Source organism: Neolamprologus multifasciatus, chromosome 23 (assembly GCF_963576455.1).
Source record: "Neolamprologus multifasciatus chromosome 23, fNeoMul1.2, whole genome shotgun sequence".
Classification (NCBI taxonomy): domain Eukaryota; kingdom Metazoa; phylum Chordata; class Actinopteri; order Cichliformes; family Cichlidae; genus Neolamprologus; species Neolamprologus multifasciatus.
Window position 1 is genome coordinate 670,311 of NC_140460.1, and position 22,152 is coordinate 692,462.

At 44.3% G+C, this 22,152-nt stretch overlaps 1 protein-coding gene across 2 annotated transcripts; it reads left to right on the plus strand.

Moving 5' to 3' along the window:
• The first annotated feature begins 3,747 nt into the window (after positions 1-3,747).
• ctxn1 (cortexin 1) lies at positions 3,748-21,730 on the plus strand. Of its 2 annotated transcripts, XM_085152909.1 has the most exons (3): positions 3,748-4,075; positions 18,273-19,194; positions 19,302-21,730. In XM_085152909.1, the coding sequence occupies exon 3, from the start codon at positions 19,338-19,340 to the stop codon at positions 19,626-19,628; it is 291 nt and encodes a 96-aa protein (XP_085009035.1). In that variant the 5' UTR covers positions 3,748-4,075; positions 18,273-19,194; positions 19,302-19,337; the 3' UTR covers positions 19,629-21,730. The 2 variants fall into 2 exon arrangements, with proteins under 2 accessions (XP_085009035.1, XP_085009034.1); XM_085152908.1 differs by having other exon boundaries at positions 3,750-4,075; positions 18,273-21,730.
• Positions 21,731-22,152: the final 422 nt, after the last annotated feature.

Below are 22,152 nucleotides of genomic sequence, written 5' to 3' on the forward strand. Positions count from 1 at the left end.
GGAAGAAAAACCCCAAAAACAAATTTAAAGCATTTTGTGGCTCAAAATTCAGATTATTGATTGAATCAAAAACAGATGAAGTGAATAAAATGATACAAATAACTGTGAAGCTGCTGTTTACATGTGAGCTGCTTGTTATCGAGTCACAACACAGACACTGAAACCCTGACACACTTTAATTAAAGAAAAATAGAGAATCAAACGGACCAAGAAGTTCAGCTGGTTGGGGATTGATGTGCGTGCGTGTGTGTGTGTGTGTGTGTGTGTGCGCGCACACACCTGACTCTGTAAGGACTACAGGATTGTCCCAGTGCCAGGGTGAGGTTGTATGATGAATGTTGCCCCCTAACCAGGACTGAAAGGGGACGATTAAACCGCGTCCACCAATCACCTCCCCTGGAGCTTGAAGGAAACCACCGGGGAAAGAGTCTCTGCTCTCAGCAGAGGACACACAAAGACAAACGCCTACTGTACACACACACATTTAAAAAACCAGCTTTCCAGCTCTGAGCCTCGTTGACTCAGAGCTGAATATTTGCACAAATCAGCAAAGCCAGTAAAACTGATGTGATTTTGTTCAGAGTGTCTGATTCTGTTTGAAGCTCCACACTGATGCTTAATGTAAATCGATGCATAACCTCAGCTTTTTTCTAATATGTGTCCAGAGATGGTGAAGAAAGGAGGAAATGTGCTGATACAGAAATGTTCTTCATCCACTGAAGAGTCTTCACCGAATTTCAATTAATGTTTGTGCATTTAGCTGAATCCCACATTCAGCTCCTCATAACGCTGCTTCGAAATATTTCGAGGAACTGGCACACGGCTGCAAATGCACCTCTTTATCTGTGATGTCATCAAGGTTCCTCTGTGGTGATCAATCAGCCAAACACACAGTAAAGTGCACACACACACATACACACACAATAGCACCCCACAGGGGAAGTGACACGGCTCTGAAGGTCAGTGGCTACAAAACAGTCTGATTCCCAGAGGTTTTTGTGACTTTCACACACCCTGTTCTCTCTCCCACGTTCACTTTCAAAGCAGCCGCTTTTTATGCGTGTTACACCCACGAGCCCTGAGTGACACCTGTCTGCAGGGATGAGGAGAAATCTTTCACGGCTTGGGTGGAATTTCCCAAACACACACACACACTGTGTCATCACAGCTGCTCAGTTTGTTTGCAGCCACATGTGTCTCTACAAAGTGTGATGCAACCCTAAATATCACGTTAATTTTCATTTCTGCCCGTCGTGATCACACCTCGGTCTCCTACAGCCCAACACGCCACTGTAACCCGTCACGCTACGTCTCTAAACTGATGAATCTGCTGCGCATCACATGCAGCCGAACGCTCCAGCTCAACAGTAACTTTCCATACGGCACAAAGCTGATAAAACCTGCGAGCCGCAGCCCAAAAAAGCAGACACGTCATCTTTTTCAGACCATTTAAGAAACACCAACATATCCTCCAACACAAGAAAAAGCTTTATTTGCCAAACCATAAATGCGAACAGCACCCGGGGAGTTGTAAACGGCGTCTGGTCGGTGTTGTGCCAATCCAAAGGTTAATGAGCTGTGTGCTCTGTCGGAGGAGAAGGAGACAACGATGCTCTTTACGGTACAGGAGGCGTTACTCGCCCAAGGGGCCGCCGCAACGACACCGCTCAGATCTCATTATCAGGCGTATTGATTAGTCATGGCCGCCTGCCCCTCCACCCACACATACATGGACCCTAAATGACATTCACAGACAGAGAAGTAGAAATGATGGCACTTCCCTCGCACACAGAGGCTCTGCAAGGGTCCCTTAAATCCTGCAAGGATTTGTTTTATTTAACCGAGAGCATCAAGAATTTGCTTCTATAGAACTTCTTAGCCTGCAGATTTTTTTTGCATTAATAACTTGTGTTAAAAAGATGGGACAGAAACATTTATTCAGCTGTCAGAGTCTAGTCAGGATGACACATGTGGGCTCTCTAGCTCCAATCAAAGGTCCCCACTCCCACACACACACACCCAGGAAAATGACACACTCCACATTCATAATGTCCTCGCTCTCACCCACACAGCCACTCCACGGGGGACAAACACTCGCTCGAACATACGCGGACGTTTCACAGCCCCTAATGTGAAGCTGCCATTTTGTTCCAAGAGAAAATTGCTTTCATTAAAATTAGCACAGCGATAATAGGTGAGCTGCTCTGTGTCGGCCACATGTTCCCAGCATCACGGATGAACCGTGTTTCTGTAACGTGGCCTTCCTGTGTTTTGGTGGCATCTGCACAGAAATCGCGGATATTAATCAGAGGAAATGATTTTTTTAAAAAGTCATTAAACCTCAGCTTTGGTTGGTTTATCAGTGCTTTACAAACGGGCACATTTTCACATTTCGCCTTTTTGTTGGTAGAGGTGGGAATCACCATACATCCCACGATACGATATTATCACAATACTTAACGCACGATACGATATTATTGCACTTTTTAAAAATATTTTGCGATATTCAGATTCTGTACATAAAGGTAAACTTTATCAATCATCATTTTCTCTAATATCAAAGTCTCACACTCAGTCTTTCTCTCATTTCAGTTTTATTGTTGACAAACTGAACGGTTTGTATTACAGTCTAGTCCAACTTAACTGAATCAACCATCTGGTACAATTATAGCTATTCTGAACTATGCAGTTTATGAAAACTATGCAGCCCCTTCAGCAACTGAAGAATTTGAAAGTAAATTAAAACAAAATATAATTTTACATTAAATAAAAAAGTTTTAAACTTAATTAAAATAAAACATGTCTTAAATTAAAATAAGTAAACTGTCATGTTTATTAAACACATTTGGACAGTGAAGGAATGTCAGGATTCTTGCTCAGAAAAAGGATCAACATGCTCTGAAGTCAGAGCACAAAAACCTTTTTGTAACAAAGTATCGATTTCTGCTGTCCCTGTATCCATACATTATTACAAACAAAATATCACGATGCTACACAGTATCCATTTTTCCCCCACCCCTATTTGTTGGTTACATGTTTGCCAAGATGCAAAGAAATAAACTCTCAGGACCAGAAAAGAAATCCATCTCTAGATGGTAAAGTAACATTTGCTGCCTCTTCGTCCCAACTTCCCACCTGCCATGACCTGCTCTCCTGTGGACGTGGGCATTGTGCCTGGCATCGGCAGCTCCTGGCAGCAGGTGGCTCCCCGACCTGGAAGCCTGAAACTGGAAGAGCAGTGGAAGCATGAGGATCAGACTGGCTTTGGTAAGAATAAGAACCTGAGGAAGGATTAGTGTGACAGAATGAAAGGAAACCATCGTGGCTGTTAAAAGGCTTCAGAAAACAAAAGTGAGGCGTGATTTGTCTTCCTGTGGGAGGAATCCCGAGTCTTTAGTGAACTGCACTGACTGCTGTGTGTTCATCCCCCCCGGACGCTGCCGATGACTTTAAGGTACCAGAAAGAGCCTGAATCACTTTTGTACTGGAGCATGAAATAAAAAAAATAAAGGATTCACGTGGCTATAAATTGATTTTTGCTTTCGATCTCAGTCAAGTAGTTTAAACAAAGTTTGGCACTTGATAACTTCCATACTGGCTCAGCTGAGCATCTCTGTTGGTCCTTCAGCAGCAGAGTGGTTTGTGATTTGACAGGCAAACATAAACACCGACTTATTACTAATATTTATCAGTTTCCATACAAATAACGAGCTTCACACCTGCACCTGCGTCGGTCTGTGTTTGAGTGATCAGATCAGGTCTTTGCTCTCATGTTCTCCTTGTGACACATTCAAGTGTTTCTTTACGACAAACTTGTCTCACGTATGAATCGTCTTTGTATTATTGTGCTGAGACCACATTTGTGATTGGCTGCTCGCCCTGCGGGAGGCCGGAGTGGGTGGGGAGCTTTAAGAGCCGCTGCCTGCCTCCAGTCTCGCAGCAAAGCGACTCTCAGCAGCAGCAGCAGGAGGAGGAACGAGCGGAGGTGCAGGAGGAGGAGAGCCGAGCACATCCTAAAGTTTGTAGCTGCAGCTGTCTGGACGCAGCGGACGCACGGACTGCGCACCTGAATCAGGTTGGTGTCGTATGACGGGCGGAGATCTGCGAGCACGCAGCTCTGTGATGACTGAAAACAGCAGGCAGGCAGCGATCATTTAAGTAATCACAGCTCAAATGTTCACGCCTTCGTGCGAGACTGCCGTGTGTCGTCGTGTCGCTCGAGGCTCCAAGTTCAAAAGTCCGCAGACGATCGTTTGTGACAAAACTTTCTCTGCTCTGTCCTCCTGGAGCTCAGCCTGCCAAAGCTGTTAGCTGATCACTGTTTCTGCCAGAGAGCAGCAGTAAAGGCTCCTGTAGGTTTGGGAATAAATAGGGCTGAAGATCGAAGGGTCGCACGACCCAACCTGCAAACACCGACGCTGCTGCATCGTTTCCATCATCGTCTGATTGTTTCATCTGCTGGAAATGTCGTAAAAATGTTTATAAGGCAGAGTAGTTTTTGCAGTTTTAAGAAGGTAACGTTATATCAGTAACCACGTGACCTGCTCACCTGGATATGCTTGAAAAAAACATCCTATGGCCCAATGTACCATGAAATTACTCTGACTGTCCTCTTGAAAGACAGAATTCATTCTCTGCTCGTAGCCCGGTGAGAGCCAGCTTCAGGAACTATGGACTGAATGATCCTGCTGAAATGGGCTGTTGTTGTTTCCCTGAGTGCCCTGCAGGACAGCAGGTAGGACAATGATGGCACAGGTGCATACATCCTACACAAATGGCAGAACTGGGGTCATTTCAACGTTGGTCAGAATAAAAATAGACGTTGGTTTCATCGTATATTTGAAATCCATCCATCTGCACGCTGATCGGCTCTGTGCAGCTATCGTGCAGCTTGAGTCCCGTGTGGGTTTTGGCCTGTCCTGCACCGTATCGTTAACTTATCAAAGTATAAATCTGTGTCAGCCATTGGATGCTCCACAGCCTCCTTGGCTTCTTCCATCCGTATTGTCTCCTGTTACAGTGACAACTGCTGAATAATTTACCGTGCCTCGCTAACTGTAATCAGGAGTCCAAGTTTGGGTATCTGATGGTGGTTGCTGAGCAGAGAGGTTCGCTGCTTTGGAGACCCGTTGGAGCTTTCAGATTAAAATGTAAGTGATACCCCAAAAAGAGCTATTTAATTGTCTTGGCTTAAAATAGAACCAATAAAAAGACTCTCCAGTGTCTACACTGTGCTGGCGGCTGCATATCAGTGAGCAAAGTACAGCTTCATTTGTCTAAAGTACAGACAGACATCGTGCTGTAATGCATGGTTACATATTTCATTTTGTTTTTCTTAAATACTCCATTGGTATCTCGCTGCACTGCAGCTTTTAGACTTTTTCTCTGGTTTTGCTTGCAGGGCACCTTCATGCAAAGCAAACATGACAATCGAGAGCCATGGATTGCTTTCTCCTCCTGTATACAGACTGAATATGCAGGCAAACCGTAAGATTTTTACCTGGAAGAGTTGAGTTTGTACGCAGCGTTCAGTTTGGATGAAGAGGAATTTACAAAAAAAGGGAGAAATTAATCTGAAGTAATGGTCTGTGGCTACTCTCAGTTTACCAGTTCAGATAAAAACACAGCGTAGTAACGCTGAGCGCCACAGTCATCGAGTAATGACATCGAGCGATGGAAAGAAAAGAGAGAACCCAGGTGGGTTTAAGCCCGTCGTCCTCACCTGTCAGGATCTACAGCATGGAGCACGTTAGTGTCTCACTGTGTCACTGCCAGTCACTGTTATTAGCTTTGACATCATTTACTCTCTGTTGCTCACCAGGGTGGCTGCTTTCTTACGTTGTTTGGTCCTCGTTTAAAATCGGCCGAATAAGGAGACGAAGTCGCTCGCGTGTCTTTGCTGCATCATTTTAATTTCACTCCTGAAACGACTTCTTCCTGTGAACCTGAATCACCTGTATGTTACACTAAGCATGATTCATTTGAACTGTACATCATGTATAGGGCTGCCACAAACGATTATTTTGATAGTCGACTAGTCACCGATTATTTTTGCGATTAGTCGACTAATCAGATCATCATCCATTGGACGTAAAACGTACAGCTTATTGCACCAGCAGCATCTGCTCTTATATAACTATCATTAGCTTACAGCTTTAAGTGTTTAAGGTATGTGCTAACTAAAAATAAAGACAAGATGATAGTTTATTAAATTTTAATGAAATTTGCAGATTGTTTCAGTGGAATTTAATAAACTCAGCTGTCTGCTCCTTGCTATCTAAAATATAACAGGACACCGGAATATTCTTGAGCATCTCTTTAATCTCAGCCAAACCGATTTACTCAGGAACAAATAAAATACTGAAAAAAGCCAAACAATAAGATTTTTAAGTTATCTAAGTGACTTATATATCATGTTTAACCTGAGTAGCGAAAGACAGCAGTGGGTTTTTACTTAACGTTTATTTATTTTACGCTTATTTATTCTATCCTGTTATTCTATTGTTAATTTAGGTTTTACCTAATATTTATTGATTTTATTCTTATTCATTTTTTAATCTTCTTACTCTATTTATATTTATATTGTATCCCGTTCTTATTTATTTTATCTTTTTACCCAGTATATATCCTATTGTGTCATATCTCCAGTGTTTCCTCGGAGGGCTTTCTCTGCACCGGGGCTGTGATCGACCGTGGCTGCTGGGGCTCTGGGGGTCCTCTCAGCCTGGCTGGGGGGCTTCTTTGCCTCCCTCCTGCTGTGTGCCCAGCCTGGAGGCTGCGGTCTGTGACCGGCTTCCGGTGCAGACGGCTCCCCATGATAGTGTTTCCTCACTTGGCTCATGCGTACCCAGTCCAATTTTACTTTTTAAGTGTGCGCGTGTGTGTGTGTGTGGGGGGGGGGGGGCTGCTTTTAACCATGTAAAGCATTTGTGCTACATTTTTTTTTTTTTGTATGAAAAGTGCTTTATAAATAAAGATTGATTGATTGATTGAAGACGATTAGCCGGGAGTCCGGTGTTCTCACGGCTCTAGTTAGCCTAGCCCCCGGCTAGCTATCGAGCTAGTGGCTAACAGACGTCTCCGAAAACGTCGGAGCGCTTTTGAAAATATGTGGTGTCTTGATAAACTGAGCAGATATTTGAGGTTTACACAGCTACATTCTCGCCTGAAAATATGTTAAACGTTTATTTTGTGACTCAGAAAGAATAATAAGAGTAATATTAAAACTAACTAGCTGCCGCCATTGTTGGAAACTGAGCTGGGCCGCGCTATGAATTCTGGGACAGTTTCTTCTTCTTCTTCGGGGTTTAACGGCAGCTGGCATCTTTGTACATGCAGTGCTGCCATCTTCTGTTTCAGTCCGTTATTACACTCTTAAATCCTGCTACTTATTCCTGCGTCTTTTGGGATCTTACAAAGCTTCAAACGACGCGTCGACTATTAAATCAGTCATCGACGATTTTGATAGTCGACGTAATCGTGACTAGTCGACTAATCATGGCAGCCCTAATCATGTAGCACCACAGCACAGTGAGCATAAACATCTTCTGCAAAACCAGCAGGAAGGTAGAAATGTGTGTCAGAGGAGATGCAGCAAAGTCGCTGTAGGTCTTCAACGTTAACCAGTAAGAGTGACGTGGCCGGCTTGGATTCCTCGTTGAAGAACAGCCATCAAATATTCATCAAGCCCATAACTTATCAGCCTTCTGTATCTGACTCTGGGATTTATTTGCTCTGCTTCAGCTCGAAGCACTGACACAAACTCCCCCACACGATTCTGTTAGAGAAAGGGAGACCAGTTCACTTACTGGAGTGACTCTGCCGATGGCTCATGATGCACGCTGTGCACATAAGCTGTCCTTTCTTCTGCCCCAGGTATTTGGGAGGCTTAAGACCCCACGCCCCAGCTCACTGTTAGCTCGGTAATCAGATCAGGACAGCGTAGCGTCACTTCAGCAGATGTCCGAGGCTTTGCTTTGACTCTTCTGTGCTGAGGACTCCGGCTCGGGGCTTCTTTTGTCTCCGGGGATCAGAGCCGTGTGCACCCTGCTGGGCAAAGTTATTTCAGCTTCACAGTTTGAATCAGCACTTTGCTCACTAGTTAAAACTCCTCTCATTATTTAAAGGCAGACCAGATTTGCTGAACATTTCACCCTGATATTCTTTCACGGCGTTGGGTGGGGGCCGCTAGTTTTTATTCCCTCGTTGACTGAAAAGCATTGTTTTACGTCCGGACTCTGACTTTCAGGGTCTTTTCCTTTTACTGTCCGGGAGAAAGTTTTTGCCTCTTTCTTCTTTATGCTGACTCTCAGCCCTTTCTCACCTTGGATCTGAGCAAGTGTCGTGTGGGCAGGGCATGTAAAATATATGGCCGTCACCCTGGGCCGGCTGACTGGCTGGCACAGGTTCTGTTCTGTCCCAGTGGGCTTGACAGAAAGGCTGTGATGGGAGGAAAGTGCTGCCTTCTGGCTGTAAGAGTGCTGACATCTCCATGCTGCTCCTCACATGCACTCGCACACCTTCCACCTCATCTGTTTGCTTTTCCCTTCTTTCACCTCCTTCACATTTCTTACCTGCAGATTCCCCCCCCCCCCCCCCCCTGTTAGCTACACACCTCTGCTCTGTGTGAACTTGCAGACTTGAGTCACAGATATCGGCGCCGCCACCTTCCTGCTTTTCTCTTTCCTCATCATTTGTCTGACCACTCCTCACTTCACCTCCAGCTCTCTCTGTGAGGTCTTTCAAGGTGAGCTGCTGTATGTTCTTCGACTTATCTCTCATCCTCTTATCCTTTCTCTAAATTAATAAAAAAATGTTTAAGAAGCCCACTCACGAGCCTTTGTCCACCCACTGCTGATCTGCTCAAACTTGTGAACTGGTCTCCTTTCATCCTCATCATTGTGTGAATATTTCATGTCTGTGATTTGTGAATTAAACATAGGATCCAGGCAGATATGATTGGGCTGACATTTATTCACACTGACTGGTTCGACCTGTTTAGAGCTGCGGAGGTGAACAGGAGCGTCCTGTCAGCACACCTGCATCGGTGAGGTAGACGTGTTCTCAGGAGTCTCTTTGCTTTGAACCCCCAAAGGTCTCATAAATAGGAGAAAATGACATTTATAGCTTAGAGAGTCACGACTTGGTCAAATAAAATTCACTCTGTGAGTGTGTGCATTTAATCTTTCTGGGGTTTTTAGTAATACTTTTATAGCTGCTAATATTTTCTATGACATTTATTTTACAGTAACCTTATGTAGCAGTGGAGGAGGGCAATAAAACACTGATTACACCATGTAATGCTCTTAATATCCAAACAAAGGTCTTTTATGCTCTGAAATCATGGCCAAATATTTCAACTCTGTCTGTGTAACGCTTTCCATTAGCACACAAAAACACCGGAAAGTTGGGAATATATTTTTAAGCTAATAAATCTCATGATTTTCCTATTGTTTTATTCCTTCCCTGTAGGACTGATATTTTACATTTCTTGAGCTGTGTTTTAATATTTAAATTTAATTAATTCCAGTGAAACAGTCCATAAAATACAAGGCTTATCCCCACTAATCTGGAAAGTGGTGTATTTATGTCCAGCTTTCAGAAACTGTAGTTGAAAACAGTGGCGTTTACTAAGTGTTCACTTTTAAGGTGTTTTCCTCATGCATTAAAGGTATTTGTACATATATTGTACATAAACCATCTGTACAGTATGTCCCGTGTTACAAAGTAACTTATTAGGCTTTGCACGTCCTAGAATTTCTTTATTTTGTAGTTAATCCCATATATAGAAAAAATAAGACATTTACAGTGTCATTAGACTTCAGTCGCCTCCGTCACTCACCACAGACCTCTCTGCATTGAATCATATCTGTTATTAACCTCTGTCTCTCTTCCACAGCATGTCTTTATCCTGTCTTCCTTCTCTCACCCCAACCAATCACAGCAGATGGCCCCGCCCCTCCCTGAGCCTGGTTCTGCTGGAGGTTTCTTCCTGTTAAAAGGGAGTTTTTCCTTCCCACTGTCGCCAAAGTGCTGCTCATAGGGGGTCATATGATTGTTGGGTTTTTCTCTCTATGTATTATCGTAGGGTCGACCTTACAGTATAAAGCGCCTTGAGGCGACTGTTGTCGTGGCGCTGGATAAATCAAATTGAATAGACGGTCTCTATAGATGATTTTCCCTTCCTCACTTTTCTATGGAGCATGTTTTGTTAAACTTGTGTTTTGCGTGATGACAACAGCAACAGGCTGCAGCCCCAACATGTCCCTGAGTAGGATAAGCAGTTAAGTCAATGGATGGTTGGATGGATTGTAAGTTAGCAGGAATTGGACCTTTGAGTAATAAGTGTGTGTGAAGGTGGCTGTAGGTGCTAGCTGCTGCCCACCATCACTTCAGCTAATTCACATCACTGAACTTCAGCTCTTGATTGTGTTTTTTGCCGTTTGTCTCTGTCGCAGCATTTCTAATTGGATTGTATCACAAATAATACTTGATTAGTTAACCGTAATGACAACCCGTCCAAGAACTCTGCCGGGTACTAACCTCCGAAACATCACCTAGCATTGACCATAGTACTAAATAGAGCAGGGCAATATGACCAAAAATATTTATCACGATATACGTTTGAAAATTTGCGATAACGATATAACTGACAATATAATTGACACGACAAAATACTTTACAACTCCACAACTTTATTAGTGCAAAAAAAAGAACAACATCATTGTATTTTCACTTAAACAAGCAGCTGTTTTTTATCTGCATTAAAGTTATATAAAATGTAACAGTGCAAATGCAAATTCGTTGCTGACAGTTTAACCAAAAGGCATTTCCAGTGGAAACTGGCCGACATATCCTCAGCATAACCATGTATAATATCCACAAAACTTAAAAAGAGGTTAAACGCACACAATACGGTAACATTATGTTGAAGCACAGTACGTATCACTCCGCGAGGCTCCGCCTACGATAGCCGTAATGCTCCGACAATCCATCAAGGGTGCGGCTTCGTAGCTTAGCAAAGTCGTCCTGAAACATCTGACAGATTTTCGAGCGCCGTGCACATAAAATCGTTTCGAGGTCAGTAAACACAACCAGAGTTCATACATAAGGCACACGGGATTATAAGGGGCTCTGTCGACTTTCAGAAAAATCAAAGGATTGATTTTAAGTGCGCCGTATTTTCCAAACAACACGGTAATAACGACGGCCCGCTAGCATGCGCTACCAAAAATAGTGCTTTGTTGTGTATCTGACGGACGAAAGCTAAACCAGTTCCACACCAGTGAAGCTGCATTTTTACAAACCAGTTCAGGTTCATCTGTTTCATTCAATGATCCGCTTTCGCTCTTCTCGTTCTGCCGCCGCCATGTGCGTATGTAAACAAAGGCACTGCGCACGCGCATTTTACCCATATTCAAATTCTAATTTTATTTGTCACACTCACACAACCATACACAGTATGACATGGGGGTGAAATGCTTGTAGCTGTACGATGCCCGACCATTAAATGACAGAAAAAAGTTTTACAGTATTTACAATTTACAGGTTACTACAAAATTTACAAATTAACTTACAGTAAAAAATGTGCAAATAGCAGAAAGAGATTATAAAGATTTATAAATTATAGGAAATGTGTGGTGATGTGTGTGTGAGTCCAGTCCTACACCTGGTTCAGGGCCCGAATAGCCTGGGGGAAGAAGCTCCTCCTCATTCTCTCAGTTTTGGCCTTAAGGGAGCGGAAGCGCTTCCCAGACCTCAACAGTGAGAAGAGTCCATTGTTGGGATGGGAGAGGTCCATCATGATCTTCTTAGCTTTGGACTTGCACCGCTTGGTGTAGATGGACAGCAGGTCAGGGAGCTCTGATTGAATGATGCGTTCGGCTGAGCGCACCACTCTTTGCAGATCTCGTCTGTCCTGCTTGGTGCTGTTCCCAAACCAGGTGCAGATGTTTGCTGTCAGGACGCTCTCGATATTCTGTCGCGATATTTCATTTTCTTATGGTTGCCCAACATTACACCGGTATCACCATGAACGGTATGATATGGCCCAGCCCCAGTACTAAAATCACTGCTTTAAAACAGGAAGTAATCAGTGGTTGATGTCACAGTAACTACAGCCATATGTTATGTAGAGCCCATAACATACCATTGTTACAGCTCAGAGTTGGATCTGCATTATAACCATGAAACAACATCTATATTGCGGGTTGTTGTGCACGATTTTGTCAAAGGTGGACGGGACACGTAGACTATAATGGGCATTATCAGTAAATATGCACCGTTCATGTCTGTAGAGCTTGATTTGGTATGAATGTGTATCGGTTAACGCCTCACATCTGCACAAATGAATGTTTAAAGGATCCAGATCACAGCAGGACTTCCAGCCCGTTCCTTCACTGAGCCACAGGATCGACTCCTTCAAAATATTCCCTGTTGACAGTCAGACGGAGCTTCAGGCTGTCAGAGTGACACGAACATCCCGGAGAGAGGACGCAGCACGCCGGACACTAAGTACATAGCAGGCCCCTCCCCCTAATGTCAGTAGACTAGATCCCACTTCTTTGGAGTAACACGCAGGTCAGTGCACAGCACACGAGCCTCTCGGGGGTTTAAGCCTCGCCGTGCTCGAGCGCAGAAGACCTGTCTTTAAAAATAAAAACGAATCAACAGTGATGAAGAATATTGTGTTATTTCACTGTTGATGCAGGGGTGACCTTCAGGCCTAAATATGCTGATAGAGAAACGAGACTTGGTGCTCATCTGTGCTGTGATAAAATGATAGATCGCAGCTTTGAAGATGGATTTGTTCAGCTGCTGCTGAGAATCACAGAACTGTTTTTGCCCCTTTGCTCCCTCGTCTGTGCACAGCTCCATTTGTCTTTGCCTGTTTCTTCATCCCTTGTTTCTCCTGGTTCACTACATCAAAGGTTTCACATGAACCATCACCAAGAACGTTTCCTGTGTGGGAGCACGTATCTGCACGTGTCTGTGGACTGACAGCTCCCTCAGTATGAAGTGTTGCGCTCTCTGTTATTTGCATCTACCTTTTAGTTTCCAGAGGTCAGCAGTCTGAGTGCACTGCTGTCTCATTTGCATGTCCACTCAGTAAAAGAACAGGATGCTCTCTCTCACTTTGTGTCTTTATATCCATCCTCGCACACACATACACACCTTCTCATCAAAGTGTGTCCACGGAGCCGAACGAATGGCTGCGTCGGAACAGCGGAATATTTAATTGGCCGACTTTATCACCGTTACTGTAGCCACTGACTGTCTGCCAGCCCAATTATGACGGGCTATGTGCTGGCCAAGAGTGCAACAGCTGCACAGACGCTCTGTGCTGTTTAAATGCTAAAAATACCTGTCAGACCGTCGTGTGCGGGTCATTAAATGTTAGTCTGCTTGCATATGTACAAGAGACCGGAGCTGCTGTGAACTCCAGGTTCAAGCAGACGCGTCCGAGATCGTTAAGGTGGATTTTTTTTGAAGTACTTTTGTTGTTGTACACAATGCAAGGTGACCTGGTCCCTGTCGTCCTCATTAGCCAATTGTAAACTCCCTTAGGCGACAAATGAAGAGAGACAGTCGCGCACATATAAAAGTTCCCCAAACCAGTGTCTCATCAGTGCTTCAGGGCCTCCAGCTCTTTGGATATATGCATGTGTGCAGTTTATAGGCAGATATGTTTTTCTGATGGAAACAGCAGTGATGGAGTGGGGATGCCCACCTGAGCTGGTGGATCTCAGCAGCTCCCCTTTGCCTTTTCTTCAGCTCCACTTTATCTTCATAAGAAGCAAATTGGAAAGGGTTAATTCAATTCCCAGCAGGCTGTGGCTGGGAACATTTACCATCTCTCTCGCTTTCGCTCCCTCTCCTCCCTTTCTTTGTTTCTAAAGTCTAATTACTTTTAGAGAGTGGCTTTACTCGGGCTATAAATAATGACAAATCAAGGCTGTCTCTGCACTGAACCTTTAGAGCCGTGCACGGCTGGCTATCTGTGTACATGAAGCGATAGGACGGTTGTGGTCTGTGCAACTCGTGTCGGCTGAAAAGTCGATGCTGGGTTTGGGTGTGAAATTTGCATGAGAGTGGGTATCGTGGGCGGAGAGCGGCAGCCGAAAGATGATGGAGACCACAGGGCGAAGAAAATCTCGTCATTTCTGATTCATTCTTACAGAAAGGCTCCGCAGGTTTGCCTTTGCTGTCCAAAGAGACCAAAATATAATCAGTATATGAAAAGTTATGAATTCTTCCGTGATACTAAACGTGTACTTGTGTTCAGCATTCAGCTGCTTCGCCACCTTTTATAAAAATGTAACTAATTTTGTCTTTATTCATCTAAATACTGAATCTACAGTAAATGTTTGTATTTGTGCAGCGCTTTACATCCAGTCATCCACACATTCACACACTGGTGATGCAGCTACATTGTAGCCACAGCCACCCTGGGGCGCACTGACAGAGGCGAGGCTGCCGGACACTGGCGCCACCGGGCCCTCTGACCACCACCAGTAGGCAACGGGTGAAGCGTCTGTCCAAGGACACAACGACCGAGACTGTCGGGGCTCGAACCGGCAACCTTCTGGCGAACTCTTGAGCACGATCGCCTCCTGCTTTTATCTTCACCACCACATTACACAGAGAGAGAGCTGATGATGTGGTGGCTGGAGACACTAACGCAGACGCCCATTTGTGTGGCCGCCTAATACTCCAAGTTTTATACGAGTCATAGTTTTGCTGTAGATATTTCCCCCTAGTGTCTGTCTGTGTCCTCATCCTACGCATGCTGTGTTCGTCTGAGTGGTGCTAAAGAGAACAAGAGTCTGCCCACTGTTGCAGTGTCTGTTTTTGCCGGTGCACTCTTTGTGTGTCTGTGTGAGAGAGGTGTGCGTTTAACGGCTTTTTGACGAAGACTGACGAATGTCCGTTTCATTCCTCTTCATCTCAGGGGTCTCGTCACTGCCTGGAGGAGAGATGGAGTGGGCGAGAGCTAAAGCGAGACGAGGCTGATGGACGTGTGTGCGCGCGTGTGTGTGTGTGCGCGAGTGTGTGTGTGTGTGTGTGTGTGTGTGTGTGTGTGTGTGTGTGATGGTGGGAGTGAGACTTAACGAGGAGGAAAATAAGCTGAGCAATCTCTGTCTGTCCTCCCTCTACCTCCCAATGACTTATATACACACACACACACACACACACACACACACACACACACACACACACACACACACACACACACACACTGAAACCTTATCTACAGTAATGTGGCCAAAAAAATCGACTTTCCTGTATCCTGTATGTTTTACACTCACGTTCTTCGGTCCAGCTCATTGCTTGAATAAATCGATATAAATTAGCCACAGAGGAGCAGTCGGGTACCTGCTGTCTGATATGATAAATTTCACTATTTCAAATACAATAAATTGTTTTTATTAAAAAATTCTTTTTCACCAAATACTTAGTGATTAGAATCAGATGAAGAGGTTATTTGTAAGTTACATGCATGCACGTTCAGGTTTAAAGTAAGACTTTACATGCCTTTAATAAATAGACTTTATTAATCTTTCACTGGGTAAATTCAATAATTACAGCAGCACAAGGCCGAGGAAGAAAAAGTCCATTAGACATTTATTAGAAACCAATAAAAATTGCAAAATTAAAAAAATAATAAAGACAGGGTACAAAAAAAAGTGCAAAAATGAATCAAATACAAAGGTAACGTGTACTATATACACACGGTACAATATGCACGATAATATTTATTCGTGCATATTTTTATGCACCTAAACTGCAGCAGAATGATACACGTGTGTATTTGTGGTTGTATGTTGGACTTTTTCCATGCAGGAGTCCAGCTGCTGTGACGTCTTCACGTTGTTATTATTTAGCTTTGGATGAGAGCCTGGAATGCTAAGCTATCAGCTAACATTAGCTTGCTTGGATAGCTTCAGCGCTGATACCTGCTGATCTGCGCTAACGGACTGATAAACAGTGCTGCAGGTTAACACTGAGCACAGACCAGACTGTCAGTACAGTTTGCCTTACAGGAAGTGTCAGATTATTGTGTAGAAAAATGCTCAAAGAGGTAGCAGTGAGTTGTGTCCCTGCACAGTTGTTATTACAGGAAACGAAAGCTACAGAGACACTAAACATATTTTGACGTCATCAGAACATGTTGGTCATGTTAGCTGGTTAAAGTCTGTCGGGGTTGACTTGCTTTCAGCGTCTCAAGTGGCCGTTAGTGAAACTGCAGCAGTTTTCTGTTTGTCTACATTTAGTCATCGATGTGATTAATGACATTTGAATTTTATCACTTACTATAAATAACAATGTAACAAGTACTTTACTGGATTAGAGTCACTTTCATTGGACATCTGATGTTTGTCTGCTACTTTATTGCAACTTGTTACATTCACCTTGGATCTCACCCGTTTCTACAAAAGCTCCAATAATATGCTTTACCCAGACCTCCTACCAAAAAACGTTATTTATGTCATTAACAGGTCATGTTATTATATTTATGATGAAAATTACAGTCTCTACTAACAGCTGTCTAGTTATTTCAGAACAATAAATGACAAAAACATGTTTAAGCCCAAAATGTTGACTTTAAGAAACTGAAAAACGTTTACGTGTAAACAAAGTAAAATGGAAATTTATCCAATCCAACTTGATGTAAACTGAATGTTTATCAATCCAGCAGAGTTACCTTAAAGATGAATTATTTGACTGACTCAACCTTTGATTTCCTATATTTCAGTGACATTTTACTCAGAACGATTGCTTCATGTTTACGAGGGCAAATAGTCATTTTTTGAGTGTATTCAGCTGCTCGTGCTGGTTGAAGGTCATCATGCTGCTGGAAATCTGCTGCTGCTGCGTGTTAGATATAAATGCTGTACGTTATAAATACATTATAGAAGCACTGACCCGCGACATCAAAAGCTTTGAAATGAGTCTTTTCAGTTTAGACAGCAGTCAGTGTAACAGCCCCACCTCTGAGTGGCATCAAAATACACCAAGTATGTTAAGTGGTTTGTATAAGTGAGCCACAAATAAACTGAGAGGTGTTGATATGAATATCGAAAAACGTTGCGTCTGTGAACTTTTCTCCTACGAAACGCTGAAGACGTCCAGATGAATCCACGTTCGGGGATTTCCTCGCCTGGCTGATCGAGCGCATCAGGATTATAAACCAGTTCCAACATTTGTAAAACTGTAACGACCGTTTCAAAGCTTCTCCCGCGTTTCAGATGTGTGGCGCCGTCCGTTCACATCGTCTTTGAAATCGTTTCAAGGTTTTCAGGACTTTTGCTGATCGCGTCACTCAAAGGCCAAAAATCTGGAGCAGCAGCTCTGTTTCGTACACGCACGGACGTGCACGTTCATTCACGGCGTGAGCGCCTCCCGAGTGTGTCAGTGCTGCCGGTCTGGGGCAGCAGGCTGATGAAGCAGCAGATAGAAAACCTTTAAACTGAACACACAGAGAGACGCACGGCAAAGGCGTCCTGCCATCGTCACGCAGAGGAGAGTCAGACCGGTCTGTGCCAGCAAACCTCTCCTCTGTACTGCTGCCTGTTCGCCACAGGAACTCCTGCTCTGTTCATCCATCTTTCGCTCCTCCTACACTCCTGTTTGACTCGCTGTGCACCGAGTCGCTCGCTTGTTTTTCTTCTCTAACGCAGCCATAATGTTCTGTGCAGAAATGCACAATTCTTAATCCCTTAAATGACAATTTCAATAACCACACGTGACCCCTCCTCTCTTGGTATCATGTTTATTTAAGCCAATAGCGTAGCCGCCGCCCATCACAGGTGAGCAGGTAAAAAGCTTTCGTCTCATCTTTCCTCAATGATTTGAAACCTGGTCGGCTGCAGGAGATTTTAGATTATTGATGAGGCTCCTCAGCACATTGTGAATGAAAGTGCTGGTGTAACAGTGCACCGACGAATATGGGCGAGGCAGCGTGGTATCGGTGTTTATAATCGTGCATTCATTACTGCTAATGTGGCTGTGATGGCAGCGTAATCAGAGTCCTAATGAGAGTCATTATAGGGAAGCTGGTGCTGTGTTCTCCTCACAGATGGTTTATGTCACTGCTGCTTATTAAGCACAGGGTTGTAATAATCACACTGTGGGAAAATGACTTCATCTTGTTATGCTTCACATTAAAAACGGAGCATCCTGTTGGTGCAAATTTGAATATCATGATTTTAAGCCTATAGAGACGAGGAGCAATGTTCTAACCAGGTGGCTTTCTTTGGCGTTTCTTTCAGGTGTGGGAGTGGCTGCTCAGCTTAATCCGGACAATCTCACGTCGCTTGGCCGAGGAGTGGAACGAGCCCATAAAAAGATTCTGCCAATCTGCTGAACGAAGACGCTCTTCATTTGTGACCGACAGCCTAACGCATCAGAGAAACATTTTCTACCTCTCGCTGCTTCTCTGCTTGTCAAGAAGGGCGTTTTTCTGAAGCGATCACCCCAGAAGGAGGCGCCGGAAAGGAGTGGCGTCAGCGTTTGACAGCTCTGACCCACTTATCACGCTCCAGCCGGTCGAAGGGAAAACTTAGCATTTAGCAGACAGCTTCAGGAAAGGTTATGCATTGTTTTATATTCAGGGCCACTGAGCAGCTGACCTCCCACTCTGATTAGCTCCACAGACACACATGTGCCCACACAGACGCGCACACACCGGGCTGCCGGCCGCTGCAGGTGCTTTAGAGCGCCGCTCGTGTCTGCGTTTCACTTTAGCGTCACAACACGGAGACGCACTGAAACAGCTGAACCCAACTTGGTGTTAGAAGTCCATCTGCGCGCTATTAACCCCCTTAGAGCACGCTGACCTTGACCGCCATCAGTGACGTTTGCGTTAGCGGGAGGCGGTGTCACATCCTGTCTGCTCTGTGAGAATGAGAATGAGAGCTGGTGTGGCTCCGATAAATACGCTAAAAACATGAGCGCCGGAGGGCAGGCGCTGAAATAGGAACGGCTGAGCGTCATTAGGCTTTTTAGGCAAATGTGTTACACAAAAAATAGTCCTTATTAATTGAAAAGTGTGTGTTTGACACACTGTCAGAACACATGCGAGTCAAAGCTGTCTGGGTCATGTCACTCTGACTGGCCTACATTTGATCCAATAAAGTGGCGACCATGGGACTGCGCTCATCGTAGACGAACGCTGTGCGGTCCTCTCGCTCGGTATTCTTCTAAAAATAAATAAACAGGGTCTGCAGTATTAAAAACTTTCCTAAATGAACGCCTTCCCTTCCTTCTCCGCACCTCCACCCAACACACCAACCATCCAGTCAGTGTGTAAGCCCTGTCTTCGGGCCCCGTGGAGGATGAACGATGTGCCCACGCTTGACTACGAGTTGCTGCTGTCCCCAGCCAGCTCCTCCCTCACCGGCAATCATGGCGGTGGCAGCAGCAGCCCTCCTCTGGCCTTGGTCGGGGTGGACACGGAGCAGCGTACCGCTTTGGCCTTTGTAGGCCTCCTCATGCTCTTCTTGGTCTTCCTGCTGGTCAGATGCTTCAGGATCCTTCTGGACCCCTACAGCCGCATGCCTGCATCATCCTGGACTGACCACAAGGAGGGGCTAGAGAGGGGTCAGTTTGATTATGCACTGGTGTAGGGGGCACGGCGCAGGGGAGCGTGTCATTGCACACAGACACTGTTTTAAAGCACGGACTGGTTCAGAGGGACATAACATTGTGACTGCACTGCTTAAGAAGGACGTCATCTATTGCAGGAAGTTTGTACTGTGTCACTGTCATCGTGTACTGGTGTAAATACGCGGCTGCAGGACCACAGGTAACCATAACGACTGTGGTTCGACATGAGGCTCGACGCACAGCTGCCTTAACCAGACCTACTGTAACAGGGGAAACATGCTACACAGGCCACAGCATCACTTTAGGGCTAGCTGGACAGGATTTGGGAAATATTCACAACTAACCTCAAAGCTAGAATTCTTCTTTTTTTAAACCCACTCCACTTGCATAAACACTAGGGGTGCAACGATACACAAAATTCACGGTTCGATATTTTTTCGATACAAAAAATGTTCATGCCTTTTTAATTTGTCATTTATTAAAATTATAAATATATATTTTAACTCAAAAGTACAGTTTTTAAATTTAATGTTGCTGAAACAACAAAGTAATAAATAATAAATCTATCTGATGGAGAAATCACTCCTCTTTGGAAAAGAGAGTTTATTACAGAGAAACGTCTCTTTCCAAAATAAAAGCTCTACTATACGCTTCTTCTGGGCTATATTCTCAGCAGCATATTAAACATATCAGGTCCCCATAAGGAGAATCATGTGCTAACGGCTGTCTAAATGACTCGGCTAAAGTTTGTAGCATGCGTGCTTGTTGTTTTTGTCTGCTTCCACTTGTCTTTGCACGAGGATGATGTCGGAGTAAATGTGCAGTCATATTCGTTGTGTTCCCACTAGTGCTGTCAGCGTTAATCTGAAATGACGTTAACGCCACAACACGGCAAATCTCCGTTAACGAGCTACCGCGGATCGCCCCGTGCGTGGGGCTGGACGGCCAACACGTTAACGAGCTAACTGCGCTAACACACTAGTTCCCACCAATGTAATTGAGCATTGTGTGGCACATCCGACATACTGTTTTACTTTAGTCCATGACGCGCTTACCTTCAGGGTCATACGTCACATGAAGACCAAAATAGTTCCAAACGCCAGATCTGAATGAGGGTGGGGGAGGTTCAATTTGCCAGGTTGCAAGGAGCTTAGCTTCTGTCTGCTAGCTTGCGCTGCACTCAGTGGATCTGCGCTCGACAGTGCAGCCTAGGCGGAGTAGTCGAGCGCAGATCCACTGAGCGCTCAACACAGACAGCATCGTCAGAAGGAAAGTTGATAAAATAAAATAGAAAAAAATTGTATTGTTCTATACGCATGCGTACCGAACCGAAAGCACTGTATGAACGGTTCAATATGATACGAGTATCGTTGCACCCCTAATAAACACAGCCAGAGCTTAGCTGAAGGAGTTTACATTTAAGCAGATGCCCCTTTAATGAACCGAAGCCCGTCACGAAGCGTGTGACCTTTGAGAGGAGCACAAACACTCACCTTTATCGTGCTTATTCTGACTGCTTACACCGAACAGTTCCAGATGCTTTTAAGGCCCGAGCAGGTCGTTTGTGGCACTATAAAAATCTTGTCTGTGTGTGTTTTGTGTGTTTCTGTGTCTGTAACTGAGAAGCCATACTGAAACTATATAATCCCGTATTACTGCGAGTAGAGTTTGTGTTACCCGGTCTTTGCTGTAGTCAGCCTGCTGAGCGTGTTGATGAGGCAAACGGCAATCTTTAGGCGAAACAAAGCTTTATTTTTCTATTCTCGACTCAGGTTTTGGAGTCTCCTTTTTGCTATCCTTTTCTCTTCTCTTACTGTGTCAACCTTTAGACTCTAGAGTTTTGAGCTAGTCCTGCAGCCCAGTCTTAGAAGGAGGCAAAGGAAAACACTTTGCTTTTTTGAGTTTTGTAATTCAATATTTTTCTGACTATACGCTTTGTTTTTGATACGCTGGAGTGAAACAGTGAAAACTATGATTTTTCTTCTTCAAGTACTCTTATATAACTTCCACTGATGCTGGACTGTGTGTGTAGTCCATGTTGTTCATGTTTGAAAGGAAATAAAAGGACTGCTAGTTAAAGTCTCCTCGTGTCACTTTTGCTGTGGGCATTTACACAGAATCCTTTTAAATCTGTTTACGAGGAGCAGCCAATCAGAGGAAAGTTGTCGGGTGGCGCTGTCACTTGGTGTTCGCTCGCTCGCTCTGTGGTATAGTATCGCTTCCTGTTCCTGCTCAAACACAGTGGTGTTTCTGAGTAGCTTATTTGCTTAGCAGTTTAATTAACAACTTTTAAATACATTCTTTTGTCACAGTATAATCTTCACGTGCTTCATCCGAAGCACACTTTCTGTGTACTCACTACCTAATTTATAGTATTCACTCACTGTCTCTGTACTGTTTCGCTAGCTTAGCTCGTAGCCGACCCGTTAGCACCATGGCTACTTCACCTGTCCCTCCTGCACTTTCTTGCTCATTGTGTCAGATGTTTAGTTACTCCTCGGCCTCCTTTAGCAGTAATGATATCTGTAACAAATGTAGCATATT